The sequence below is a fragment of the Anguilla anguilla genome, chromosome 5 (genome assembly GCF_013347855.1).
Source record: "Anguilla anguilla isolate fAngAng1 chromosome 5, fAngAng1.pri, whole genome shotgun sequence".
NCBI lineage: Eukaryota > Metazoa > Chordata > Actinopteri > Anguilliformes > Anguillidae > Anguilla > Anguilla anguilla.
The window spans coordinates 41,011,129-41,024,733 of record NC_049205.1 but is presented as its reverse complement, the minus strand read 5'-3'; the positions used below and the strand labels follow the sequence as shown (position 1 = coordinate 41,024,733).

Sequence of the window (13,605 nt, the reverse complement as noted above, 5' to 3'; positions counted from 1 at the left end):
GGTCATATGTCTATTTGGATGACTATATTTTAATTTGTAAGCATAATGGAGTAGAGGATAGTAAATAAATGTTTGGATTTTGCTTGTTTACTCAGACAATATTTAGCCTAGCACTATAAAATTTTACTTCAAACATCTTTGACATATCAGTAGTCATTAGCTGTTTAAATTACATTCATATTATAATTGGGTCAGATACAATTAAAATCAAAGTACACACAGTCCAATGTTACAATCATACCACCTAGTCCATATTATTATAACAGAGGTGCGGAATAATTGTAACAGTAAAGTAAAATGCCCTGTAATATTTGTAGACAGGTGTTTTTCTCTCACATCAAGGAATTACATTTCCAATGGCAATATGAGACTAGCCATGTGGCTTATGAAGCATGGGGCTGTATTAATAAAAAATAAAAAAAGACTGTGCATAAAAATTTATGCACATGCAAATTCGTAACTTACCATGAAGTGAATCGAGGCAACATGTGGAAAGTTGCTTTTGCTTGTATTAACATCCCGGTAAGCTTCTACAAAGCAAATAGCCTACCATACAGACCAAACTGGTGTGTGCTTATTATAACTGCCTGACCAGGTGGCTGTTTCTTTCCCATTAATCACTTGGAGCATCCAGATGTCGTCAACGCAGCAAGAAAATTAGCTGCGTTGAATTTATCTGTATATATATATATATATATATATATATAAATATATGGCCAGGGAGTCATGCCTAATTCCTTACTATCATTCTTTCTCTCCTATCCTATGACCAATTGTGCAGACTGGTGCAGTCACTTCAAGGCCAGATGAGGTAAACAGCGGAGAGTTTGAAGATCACAGTGGTGAGAAGTAATTGGTGGATACCTTCTATGGGGCCTTCTGACTGTTGTCAATAAATGATGGATGTATGAGGAAGTTTATTAAGAGTTCTCTTGGTCTGACCAGGAAGTGCTCTCCCTGTGTGCGCACATTGATAAATTGTCACTTATTGAACCTGCGATTTCCATCTCCTCCCTGAGTCTGGTCCTGGGGAGTTAGTCACCGCATCAACTTGGTGTCACAAACAGGATACTGCTGCAAAGGTACAACTAAGATGCAGCAACTGAGGGCGAGTATGGTGTTATGTTATTATTCTCACTAGTTGGTGCTCTAGGAAGACTGTATCTCAGTGGATGCTCTGTATATTTCGCCAGTATCAAAAGAACTGGTCAGGACCGTTTTATCTGAAAGCTAACAAATTTACATATTAAAGTTGCCTTATGTTGCTGGACGCAGGGTTAAGCACTATGCTATTATCATTAAAAGATTCATTGTTTTAGCCTCTTTATACATTCATCAAACATGAATATGTTAAGAGGTACTCCAGCTCAGTCCTTGAATTGCCATAAAATTGTAGACAAATAATTGTTAAATACATATAATTTTAATCTCCACCTTCAGGAAAAAAGTTTTCCATGTAACAAAACCAAATCTTGGTGTTGGTTTCTGCTTGAAATTGGAACTTGTTTCCATTCATAGCTTGATTGCAGAAGCACTGAATGTCTGAGTTGAGCTATCTCAGGACACTGGCATTCTGGCCACTAGAGGGCTTGTGTGAAGAGATTAAGGTAAGGGGCACAACCGACCCTGAGGATGGGGTTAGTGGTTTCATTAATTTCATTATGTTTGAATCACATTAATGATTGAATTAAATGAGCATCAACAAAGGTTAATAGACTGTATTTAAGTTGTTAATTTGAACATTGCATAAATTAGTTGGCTAACACGTATGTTAAGTCATGTTGTGAAAACATTAGGGCCTATATGTGGGCCCTGTCTTCGCAGCTAAGCTTTTTTGACCTATTTTAGCTTGTGCTTAATACTCTGATTGTCAGGCTAATACTTTATTGGTAGTCCACAGATTATAGTTTAAAATGTGTTACGATTAAGTCGCAGCTAGACAAGGATGGTAGTTGAAAAGTTGCGATGGCGTAAAAATGTACCCCCGTGTCTATTGCCAAAGCTTCTCCCTTACATCTCTGTAACAAAGAGATAACCAGGTGTTTATTTAACTACCTAAACAACTTTCTCTAAGATCTGTCTTTAAGAGGGTATAGATCAGGCTATAATCCCCTAAAGACCCCCTCCTCTCAAAAATATATTTTTTAATGGTTAACTCCTCTCGGAAGCATGACTTCCTCCATATAGATTCATTTTTGTGCATAATTGTTACCAGAGCCCCTTTTCACATTCTTCCACTGTCGATGGCGCTTCAATATACTTCCCTGAAATCTGAATTGGAAACATGCACGTATGAGAGAAATTTGTGTCATCACAAATATCTCAAACCCATCATGGTGCACTAGGCAAAGATATGAGAATTACAGGAGAGCAATGTAGTATACTGAAACCTTAACACATAGAATTCTGACTAGTTAGTGACATTGTTGTGAGAGTCGGTGTGTTGGACATGGCAGACCACGCAGTTTTAGAATGCAATCCCGAGGTTGCAACTTCATTCCACTGGTAACCAAAATAGCCCATTCTAAAACAAAAATGGATGGAATTTGTTAAAAAACATCATGTGGATTTGCATATTCGTATAGATTCTGATATTCTCCCCAAGGGTAAAGGTTTGGAGATACTACTAAGCCATTTTCGGTAGTTTGTTGAACATTTTTGGTGGAAAAACCATCAACCCATCCATCTATTATCTATACCCACTTATCCTGGTCAGGTCGCGGGGTGTGCTGGAGCCTATCCCAGTGTGCATTGGGTGAGAGGCTGGAATACACCCTGGCTTAATTAAACAAATTATTATTCAATATTGAATTTTCTAATTTTATTTAAATGTTTTAAAATACATCTGAAGGGGTGCTTTGAATATTTCCTTGATGGAGGAAATGTAGTGTTAGTATATGAATCCCATACTGTTTTACTGGCCTAATGCATAGACGGAATGCACGGACTATTATGATATTAAAAGTCGTGTAACACTACTTTTTTTTTAGCAGCCTGTAATAGCACACATGCCCACAAGGGGTCGTCAAATCATACCTCTGACACTTTTGGCGCTCTCTTCGCAGTAAACCCTGGAGTCAGGGACGTGATTTCTCTTCTAATGAAAAGACGTTCCTTAACAGCAATAACAGTCGGGAGTCCGGAAAACTAGGGAATAGCTACTATTTAGCGCTCTCCCAATTCTGGACTGGGGAAATTACTACCCAGCGGGCAAAATAATATGCTTTCATTATTGAACTGAGCATCATTGTGCTGCTGCAGTGGATACTGAATGCACAGTAGCCTACAGAGTGCTCTCCACAAATGCGTCCCCTAAATTTTCAATGCCGCTGTTTTTATTGAAATACAGCAAGTGGGATTGGTGGACAGCTTCACTCTGTGCAGTCAGATATTGATCAAATGACTTTTTTACGAACAAAAGGGCAACCTATCTCATGGATACAAAAATGGCATGTAATTTGAGCAATGCGCATAATTCCTGTATTTTTGATAACGGCGGAGTGGAGAGAGCTCCTGCTTTGGATTCGGTGGAATGGATAGATTGGAGAGCCTCGGGATGTGAGAAAAACGGGAAGACACCAGGTCCCGACGCAATGTTTAAATGTATAATATCATTGGGAATATTTTTACTTCTTTTACAATCAGCTCTGGCTTTTGAAGGTAAGGGAACATTGCAGTTGACCCACAATTAATTCCATGAATACCTTTTGAGAACGGTTTAAGATGTTCATAGCACCTGCTATGATTGTTCATCTCTAGAACATTGCACAGTATTCTGACCACGTTTTCATTGTGCTCCTATCTACAGTCGTAGGCTATATATCACCTGTCTGTACATGTACTTGGTTCTCTAAAATAATATGACATAAATGAAGCCATTGAAACATTGTTAAGCTGACCTGCATGTAACAACTCATGTAGGTGCTGTATCGCCATCTGGGTGTTAATGTACGACAGACTGTACGCTAATATATGAGGTGTTAGTTTTACAGGAAATAGACTACATTACATAAACACATATTGTACATTATAAGCTATTCTTTTACAGAACTGTCGCTGTTCAAAGTGCTTGTGTGTTGCTATAATATCCAGAAAAGTTCACCATCGTAATATGTCTTTCATTAAATAATCCTTCTTTTAAATACGATTTATTTCCTATAACATCAGTGAGCGTTTTTCTCGTCAGGATGCACCATCTACGTTTCACATGTTTAAAATGATGTAAGCGATTGGACGTGGCCTATTGATATGCACACCATGATTTCGGTTATACATGAGAAATTCTGTATGAACCGACACTAAACACAAATTAGTGGTGGTGGATACTTCTGGAGCACAGAAAACATGTTGTCTGGGTTGTGCGGGAGATCGGGAGACCGGGATTTACAAAATTCACAGTGTGCTTTGTTATAATCTCGAGGCTACACCTGCAAGAATGCAGTACTTTTCTGCAGTGTGTTTCTATAATATTATTTTAGTTACATCTGGTAGTATGATGTATTGCTGTATTGCAAAAATGAAGAAACTTTCTGGAGAGATTGCCCATTCCTTTAAATAAAGGTATGCCCGTTTTCAGCAGTTAATAATGACCTTGACATTAACTTTAATCACTTTAAAAACCGAATGCAAAATGAACCTATTAACCTCTGCTGACCGTATTGCATTATAGGTAGGCTACTAACATTATAGGTATTATATTATTTAATATAACTAGGTGTGACACCTCCTTTGACGTAAATGTCCAGCAAATGCCAATGCAAAAATTGTAATTGTACATGCTTATTAACAAGTAGAATATTACCAAGGCAATTTGTAATATAGAGACTTTTTTTTCAGTAGGCTAATTCAGTAGAATACATTGCCATTAAACAGATATGATGTGACAGTAGTTTTATTAAAACATGATGTGAATTGCCTAAGTACGTTAGATGTATTTTTTACTTGAGTTTATGTGCACTGTATCCAAAGGTAAAGTGATCAAGTGCAAGTAGAACAAATTTTCTGTTGGTATTTTTACATGTTCATAAGTCATGACAGAAATCACAGCAGTCCATGTGTTCCCACAACGTATTACCTTCAAAGCATTGTATAGGTTAGCTAATACTGGCGGTTAGCTGCACACTGTTAGCAGTTATAAAATCCTTGTCGAAGGGGAGGCTAGCTGCAGCGTATGGTTTTCAAGGAGCCTTCTCTCTGTTGCAAATATGTGGCTGTTTGCAGGCCACAGTGCAACTGGGTCAGGATAAGTTGGCACACATATAGCTCGGCCTATTGTTTAATCAGCCTAAATAATAATAATACAAAAACTGTGTTCTCTGTGTGTGACATTTGCCATAGTTGGTATGGTATGAAAGCAAAGCAGCACAATGATGGATCTGGAAATTCTGTAATGCCAAATTAAGCAGTCTGTACATATTTTACATTGTTGTTTTTTAATTAAATCTGCTCATAGAGACGGCACCTGCTTTCTTTGTTGAAGCATCATTGGTAGACCCAGCTCTGACATGCTCACATCCATATTGACTTAGCCAGGGAGTCTAAATAGATTCCGTATTAAATGATGATTTAGTGTATGTTGCTGGATCAACTGAAGTGCTTGGGTGAGGCACCACATTTGCGATTCAAACCTGCAACCTTTTGCTTATGGGCCCAGCTCGCTAACCCTCCATCTGCTCTGCCACAGATGTAGTCAGGCACACTTCAGCCTCAACAGGGATGAGACCTTGGCTTTAATTGTCCCTGAAAGAATCTTCTCCCAAAATCACTGTAGCCTACTCTGGTGTGTTGCCATGGAAACAGATTCCACAAAAAACCTTTATCCTCCTCCCAAAGTTACATAAGAAAAACTGTGTTGCAGCTGATGAATTGTACAGGACTTTGAAAAAATGTGTGAATTAGGTTATTGGACTTGACAGGGTTTAAGAATTTTTGTGTGTTGGCCCCTAGTTGAACTCTGTCTGTTAACAGTGGTTTGTACATACAGTGCATTCCATAGGTATCTGGATGTTTTGTTGTTTTGGCTCTGCACTCCAGTACATGGGATTTGAAAGGAAACATTGAATATGAGGTTGAAATGCAGACTTTCACCTTTGAGGTATCTACATCCATATTGGGCGATTTGTGAAGGAATTACAGCCTTTTTTATACATAGCCCCCCATTTTAGGAGACCATGTGTAATTGGGCAAATTAACATAATCTTAAATAAAGTTGTCACATCTAGTAATTGGTTGCAAATCATTTGCATTTGATAACTGCCTGATGACTGCAACCCATAGACATCACCAGATTCTGGGTATCTTCCCTGGCGACACTCTGCCAGGCCTGTACTGTAACCATCTTCAGTTCATTTATGTCTGGGGCATTTTGCCTTCAGTCTTGTCTTCAGCAAGTGAAACGCATATTCATTTGGATTCAGATCAGGTGTTTGACCTGGCCAGTCAATAACATTCCACTTTTGCCAATGAAAAACTCCTTGGTTGCTTTAGTAGTGTGTTTTGGCTGACTGTCCTACTGCAAGATTAAGTACTATCCAATGGGTTTTGAGGCATTTGGTTGGATCTGAGCAGATAAGATATTTCTGTCAACTTCCAAATTCATCCTGCTGCTGTTGTCAGCAGTCACATCATCAATAAAGGTAAGTGAGCCATTAGCAGTTTGTTGCTAGTGGCTGCAGAACACTACCTCCACTATGTTTCATAGAAGAGTTACTATGCTTTAGATCATGAGTACTTCTTTTCTTTCTCTACACTTTCCCCTTTCCATCACTTTGATGTTAGTACTCATTTCTGGAACTCTTCAGTTTTTTATGCACTTTTTTTTGGTAAACTCTAACCTGGCCATTCTGTTCTTGAGGCTTTCCAATGGTTTTCATCTTGTGGTGAACCATCTGAGGTTATGATCATGTAGTCTTCTCTTTATGGTAGTCTTTGAAATATCTATGCCTACATCCTGGAGAGTGTTCTTGATCTGTTTGATGGTTGAAAAGGGGTTTTCCATCAAAAGTAAAAGTATTCTTTTGTCATCCACTGCAGTGGTCTTCTGTGGGCTACCAGGTCATGTGCAATTCCTGAGCTCACCAATGCATTCTTGCTTCTTAACAACGAACTAAACAGTGTATTATGATACATGTTTTGAATGTTTTGACTGTGTCTCTGATCAGTTTATTCAGATTTTTTCTTAGCTTTCTTGCGCTTGAACTGCATGATGCAGTGATACACACAGCTGGTCAAAAAACAGGTAGTTGCCCAATTACATTTCGTCCCTTAAAATGGAGGGACTACGTATTAAAAGGGCTGTAATTCCTACATGGATTGCCTGATATGGATGTAAATACCCTCAAATTAAAGCTGACAGTCTGCACTTGACATTCTCTTCATATCCTCATGTTCATTGTTTCATTTCTAATTCAGTGTACTGGAGTATGGAGCCAAAACAACAGAAGTTGTATCACCGCCCCATCTTATCATTGCGTTTCGGATGTCATTATTGTTTTATGAATGCTTGCAAAAGTCTGCATTCCTAAGGCATGCATGTTCAGCATATACTTTGTCTTGAAATATTATGTTCTGTTGATCCACAGTCCAGTTTTATTTTTATTTTTATTTTTAACATAGCCAGTGTTTGTACGCTTCATTTACGTTTGTACGCACATTAAATCTGCCTTAATGCATTTTTGTGGTCTTTCAATCAGTGAAAAGATGCATCAGCAATCATCAACACATTAAAGTGCTGCAATTTTAACAGCAAATAAAGAGATTTGTTCACAAACCTCAAATAAACCATTTTGAAGTCATTATCTGTGGTTACATAAAGCTGTCTGGAGGCACACAAATTTGCATGCATTTAGCACATCAAACCTTTTCTCTTGCTGAGTATAATTTAGTATGTCAATGCTTCCAGTTAATTGTGAATTGTGAGTCTATTGAGACCCTTAGACATTCCTCATATTGATACATCTGATTTCTCAAGAAGATTATCAAGTCCATAGTTGTTATGCACCCATAAGACAAATATATTAATACAATGTAGTTTTTCTTTTCACAGATTACCTCAGTGTTGATCAAGCTACTGTGCTAAAAATGAAGTCTTGAGTTTTCTTCAGTATGATGAGCCCTAGCACAGCCACATAAACCCAGACGTGGTAGCCGCACTACCACATTTGGGTTAGTAATGCATATTGAGTCAGTTTTAGGCCATTAAATGTTTCTAAGAATTAATTAGTCCATATCAATGGCTCCTATTGATCACACTCTCGAGCATAGTCACAGACTTGTTCTGATGATGATCGTGGCAGTATTTTCACTTAAGTGAGCTGGTTGGTCTACATTGATCTTTGTTTTTCCATGAAAACAAGGTTCTGAACTAGATTGGATGTAAAATACTTAAGTACTGTGTTTGATTGAGCTTATTGGTTGATATCTCAGATGTTGGGCTATCCTTTGTTTCTACGGCTCTGCCAGGGGGATTATCTCTTATAAATCAATTATGTGCTGTTTGCCTCTTTGGAACTTCACTTTGCTTACTTCTTTAAGGGCTATACTTTTACTTTACTCTATAAGTAATAGAGCATGTAGTGACTGCATGGCCCTTGCTTTTCTTTGTCAGAGCACCAGCCTGAGGCAGCATGCGTTTGTTAAATTAATTCCTTTTCATATGAAATAATTATGAGTGAGGATGTATTTAATGTAGAACCATTTGGCAGACGGAAGACCTAACAAAGAATCACTAGATCAGTCTATTTTCTGTCTCTTTCTAGGAATTGTAATATTTTGCTTTCTCATGAAGCAGTTTCCACTCATACCAGGACCTCCCTTTGGTTTAGTAATGATGACACAGGCATAATAACAACACAGAAACAACATACTTAGCATCACTCTTACTCTGCTCTGATTGATCTATCACTTGTTTTCAAGATAAATTGCTAGCACACTGGATGGGAAGTTGCTTAATGCTTGTCATTTGGATAGATGATATTTTGTTTATACACTATATGACCAAAAGTACCTAGTAGACACCCCTTGGTCTGGGGCTCTTTTTGACTTGGGCTAGGCCTCTTAGTTCCAGTTAAGGCAAATCTTAATGCTACAGCATACAATCACATTCTAGATGATTATGTGCATGCCCAACAGTTTGGGGAAGGTTCTTTCCTGTTTCATCACCGCAATGCCCCAGGGCACATAGTGAGGTCCATGCAGTAATGGTTTTGTCGAGAACAGTGTGGAAGAACTTGAATGGCCTGTGCAGAGCCCTGACCTCAACCCCATGCAACACCTTTGAGATCAATTTGAAAGCCAGCTGCGAGCCAGGCCTAATCGCCCAATCAGTGCCCTATCTCACTAATGCTCTTCTGGCTGAATGGAAGCAAATCCTTGTAGCAATGCTCCAAAATTTAGTATAAAGCCTTCCCAGAAGAGTAGAGGTTGTTATAGTAGCAAACGGTGGACCAACTACATGTACATATTAATGCCCATAATTTCTTATGAGATGTTGGATGTCAGGTGTCCACATACTTTTAGCCATGTAGTGTATCATGGCTATAACTGGTGAGCTCTGGGGCAGTGGGCTAGATCCACTACATTTTTATGCGTGCTACAAATACTGTGATTGTGAACAGTAAGCACACACTATTTAGTGTAGCTTTGCTACAGCCACACAGTGCAATTTAGCCTGAACCCGAGGCTTCAAGAAATGGCCGGCGAATATCTGTGCATGGATGACTGGGCAAATGGAAAAGCCGGCAACCTCTGCTGAGCGAAGCAAGTTCTGCATCAGCAGCTCAGAGACAATGTGACTGCCAGAATTTTGGGATGGGGAATCAACAGATGGGATTGTGCCTTGAACTGGAGGTAAATTAAATGATAAACATGACACCCAGAAAGAACCTCTGGTCACGGATCGCATCCAACAACTGCTCCTCGTCAGAGTTCAGTTATTGGGTGATAAAACGGCACAGGTTTCCAGAAAGCCATAGCAATGAAGGTTAGAGTCACTCATCTCTGTTATCAGGACCTAAAAACTGGCTGGTATAGGTAGCAGATAATTTGCATGTAAATTAAGAGATGTGTGGCATCTCACCATGTCTGTGTGTTTGCCGCAGGTAGGGATTAAATTTATCCAATGGTGCTCTTTCTGACACTGTCTCAGTCTCGAGTGATTTGCTGGAGATAGTGATCACAGATACTATGAATCACACAACATTAAAGTTCTTTAGCAGATGGGCTCATAACTCAAAATATGTTGGTTGGCCACCCCTCCCCCCTGTCTTTTTAATTTAATAGTGTTTTCTGGTGTGTGGTACTCTTGTTTTCAAAATACACCTCTTCTGCTGAGTTAGGCACAAAGAGAAATGAAAAAAATATAATCTTTCTATTAAATGAGATTACCTCCAATAAAGTATCATAAATGTGTCATTTTGAGGTACTTTAACTTGATTTATATGGCACGTTTCATACACATCTGTAACACAAAGTGCTTCACAGAAATAAAATTAAACAATGTAAATAAAACAAAACTATACAAATGAAACAGGATACCATACATCATAAAGATGTAGCAAACCATTAAAAATGTGGAATGTGTAAAAACATCGAGATCTTATGCTTTCAGTACTCTGTCATTGAAAGGATGCATTTGCATTTTTATGTCACAGCATCACAGTCAGCAGTACAAATCAATTGGTTTTCTGATTCACTTCCATTGCTCAGTGGTCAGGGCATTTTTATGGGTCCCCTGCACAGTTCAAACCCAACAACATGCATCTTTCAAACGTAGCTGTAAAGCATGGAACTATACCGTTTGGAAAGAGAAGTTACAGTTGCAATGAGAGATACAGTTTCTGTTTTCTGTAAACAATTCTGCAACCTGATTAGATGTAGCTATTTTAGTCAGCATCAGTGGTTGAGTAGTGGTTGAGTTGCATCGTTGGGCCACATACAGTGAGCTCCATAATGTTTGAGACATTCTTTTTCTTGATTTTGCTCCGTACTCCACAATTTTTGATTTGTAATCAAACAAATCACATACGACTAAAGTTCAGGTTGTCAGCTTTTGTTAAAGGGTACTTTACCCTCATATGTCTTTGTCCCAAACATTATGAAGCTCCCTGTATATGGCTAATGGCTGCCATTTACTTTTGCGTAGATCACATTTAACTATGAACTATTGATTTTCCTGTTGAACTCAATGGAAAAAATATTCAGGAGAAACAATGCTTTTGTAGTATCTACTGCATATCTGGCAGCAGCACAGTGGTTTGAGGCTCATTTGATACCTTGGACCCTTGATGACTTAAAGCCATTTAGCCAACAAATGTGTTTTATACTGTATCAGCATAATTTACAGCTGAATCTAGTCCCACCCCCCAATTACCATAGAGATGCATTCAAATGCAATGAGTTTTTGTATCACTTGTAGGACAACCTGAAGGGTGGGGGGCAGATGGGTGGGGGGTGAGGGGGTTGTAGTTGTGGATGTGTGGGTGAGTGGGTGTGTGTATGGGAATGTTTTCCATCTGCTGGATGAACATAATATAGTTTTACCCATTAATTTCCTATGGCGGTCATTTTAGACCTGGAACACCACAGGTGTGACAAAGTTGACAAAACCACTCAAAATTCAATGAAAGTGGTGATCAGCGATTTTGTATGTTCAAATGCCTAGTGTGGAGGAAAACATAAGGTCTTGAGGCAATCAGATGAAAGACACAATATTTATGATTTAGGAAAGTTGTAAATCGGTCAGATTTGACCGGAACACAAGAGGAAGGTTAAAACAGGTAAATTTTACCCAAACTGAACACAAAGGTTAGCTATTACATAAGTAGCAAATACTACAGATAATAACATACATACCCAGTTCTCTTTGGAGGTATTTGCCTCAACTTGCATTATTGTACGGTCATGAATTAACTGACAGAGGCCCCGTGTGTCTCAATGAATAATAACCGGATGAATCGCTCGTTGCATGTTTGTTAGAGCGAAGCAGTGCTGCATTAGCTCGGTGCGCAAGTCACCTCGTCCTTCACGGTGTGGGTCGCCTCGGCAGCTGTTTAATGCACCAGTCGTGGGATGCAGGGAGTTCAGGACGCTTGCTGTGATAGGACGAGTGGTCGCTCGAGAAGTTGCTCGCGACTATGCGGCGATTTCTCATGCTCGCTTGAACTCCAGTCAGTGAAACGAATGGGTCTGGGAGCCAGCTTTGTCATAGTCCATCGCTCGCTTCCCATGGTTTTAAATACCTGTTTGTTATGGGGGAAACAACCCTTTGTGTCTAAGAGATATACAGATCGCAGCTATCGTTCTTTGCGGAAAAGGGTGCTGTGTCTTCCTCCCTGACCAGTGCTTTGATGAATGGGACTGCCTGATGAAGCCAGGTCTCTTTTTTTATGATGAAACTACAGGGCCTGACCAAGGTATCACAAGCCATTTAACAGACGTGTTTTAAAGAGAAGCTGTAAGGTTAGAGGTTCGCCGATGAGGCCCAACAGATCAACCACCGTGAAATGGTGTTACGTTCACACCAGCGCACCTCAGTCCTCCAGCATGTTCTGCCGCAGGGCCAAGGATCCAAGCGGCCAATTGAGACAGATCGCCTGTACTTGAGCGTCGCAGTGAACCTTGCCTTCCGCTCTGACATTTAAAGGTTTTGAGCCAAAGGAATAAGAGAGTTGAAGAAAAATGAACGGAGCATCAATCAACAGAGGTGCGCCCTCTGCTGGCGGCCCGGGTCATCAAAGCTGCCGCGTTCATCATTCAGCCAATCGATGGTCACCGGGATTGAGTACCTGACCTGAAAGGGCCTGGGTGCGCATGGAGTACATTGTGTTAGGAGGCGAGGTGAGGCAACCAAACCCCCCAATCCCCCCACTTCCTGGTCAGGAAATCAGTGTTGGGTATTCATCTAAAACACTATTTCAGTAACCTCATGTGTCTGTGAAATGCAAAAAATATGTCCATGTAAAATTACAAAAATGAATGCAAAGGGAAACTTTATGCAGTTCTCACAAGTGCATTGGCCTTCCTTGGGAGCATGCATTTTGAAAATGCTGTGCGCGTCAGCATGCTGTTCCCCAGGTTTAGTTTCTGCTGAGCCCGTTGTTGTTATGCAGTGTGTGATTAAAATGAACTCCTCTGCGCCCCCTTCATTAGCAAGTGTCAATCATGTTGTCTGGAGGCTGGTTTCGGGAGCCTGTAAACGTATCTAGGCTAATATTTCCATTTTGTTTGGATTCGTTCTGTTTGTTTGTGTTTTTTCAGCAGTTACCACTCCTCCCTGGTGACCTTTGGCCCACACCCTGCCCACATCTTTCCATCTCTCTCTCTCTCTCTTCTGGAAAATTTAACGTACATTTGACTTTGCTTTTGCAATTGATGTAATTCTGTATATTAATATTATAAGGGCCTCCAATTACTACATAATTACTTCTACTAGGATTGATCTCTAACAGCAGCATTGGGAGTATTATTCAGCAGATGTCCTCTTTATGCACAGTTGACTTTTTTTCTTGTCAAGTCATACTCCTATGCTTTTCTTCTCTATTCTCATCGTTACTGATCTTGGCTTGCGACGTGTGTGCTTAACTCAAATTTCTGCCCAAGCGAAGTGCT

General features: G+C 39.7%; 1 protein-coding gene across 4 annotated transcripts in view; it reads left to right on the top strand.

The window, feature by feature from the left end:
* The first annotated feature begins 3,063 nt into the window (after positions 1–3,063).
* Positions 3,064–13,605, top strand: part of kiaa1549lb (KIAA1549-like b) — a 52,828-nt gene continuing 42,286 nt past the window's right edge. For all 4 annotated transcript variants that reach the window (XR_004765472.1, XM_035419848.1, XM_035419849.1 and 1 more), the window contains exon 1: positions 3,064–3,660. Coding sequence is in view for 3 of the 4 variants with exons in the window: in XM_035419848.1 (XP_035275739.1) it covers positions 3,435–3,660 (226 nt within the window). In the remaining variant the exon portion in view is untranslated. The remainder of the gene's footprint in view (positions 3,661–13,605) is intronic.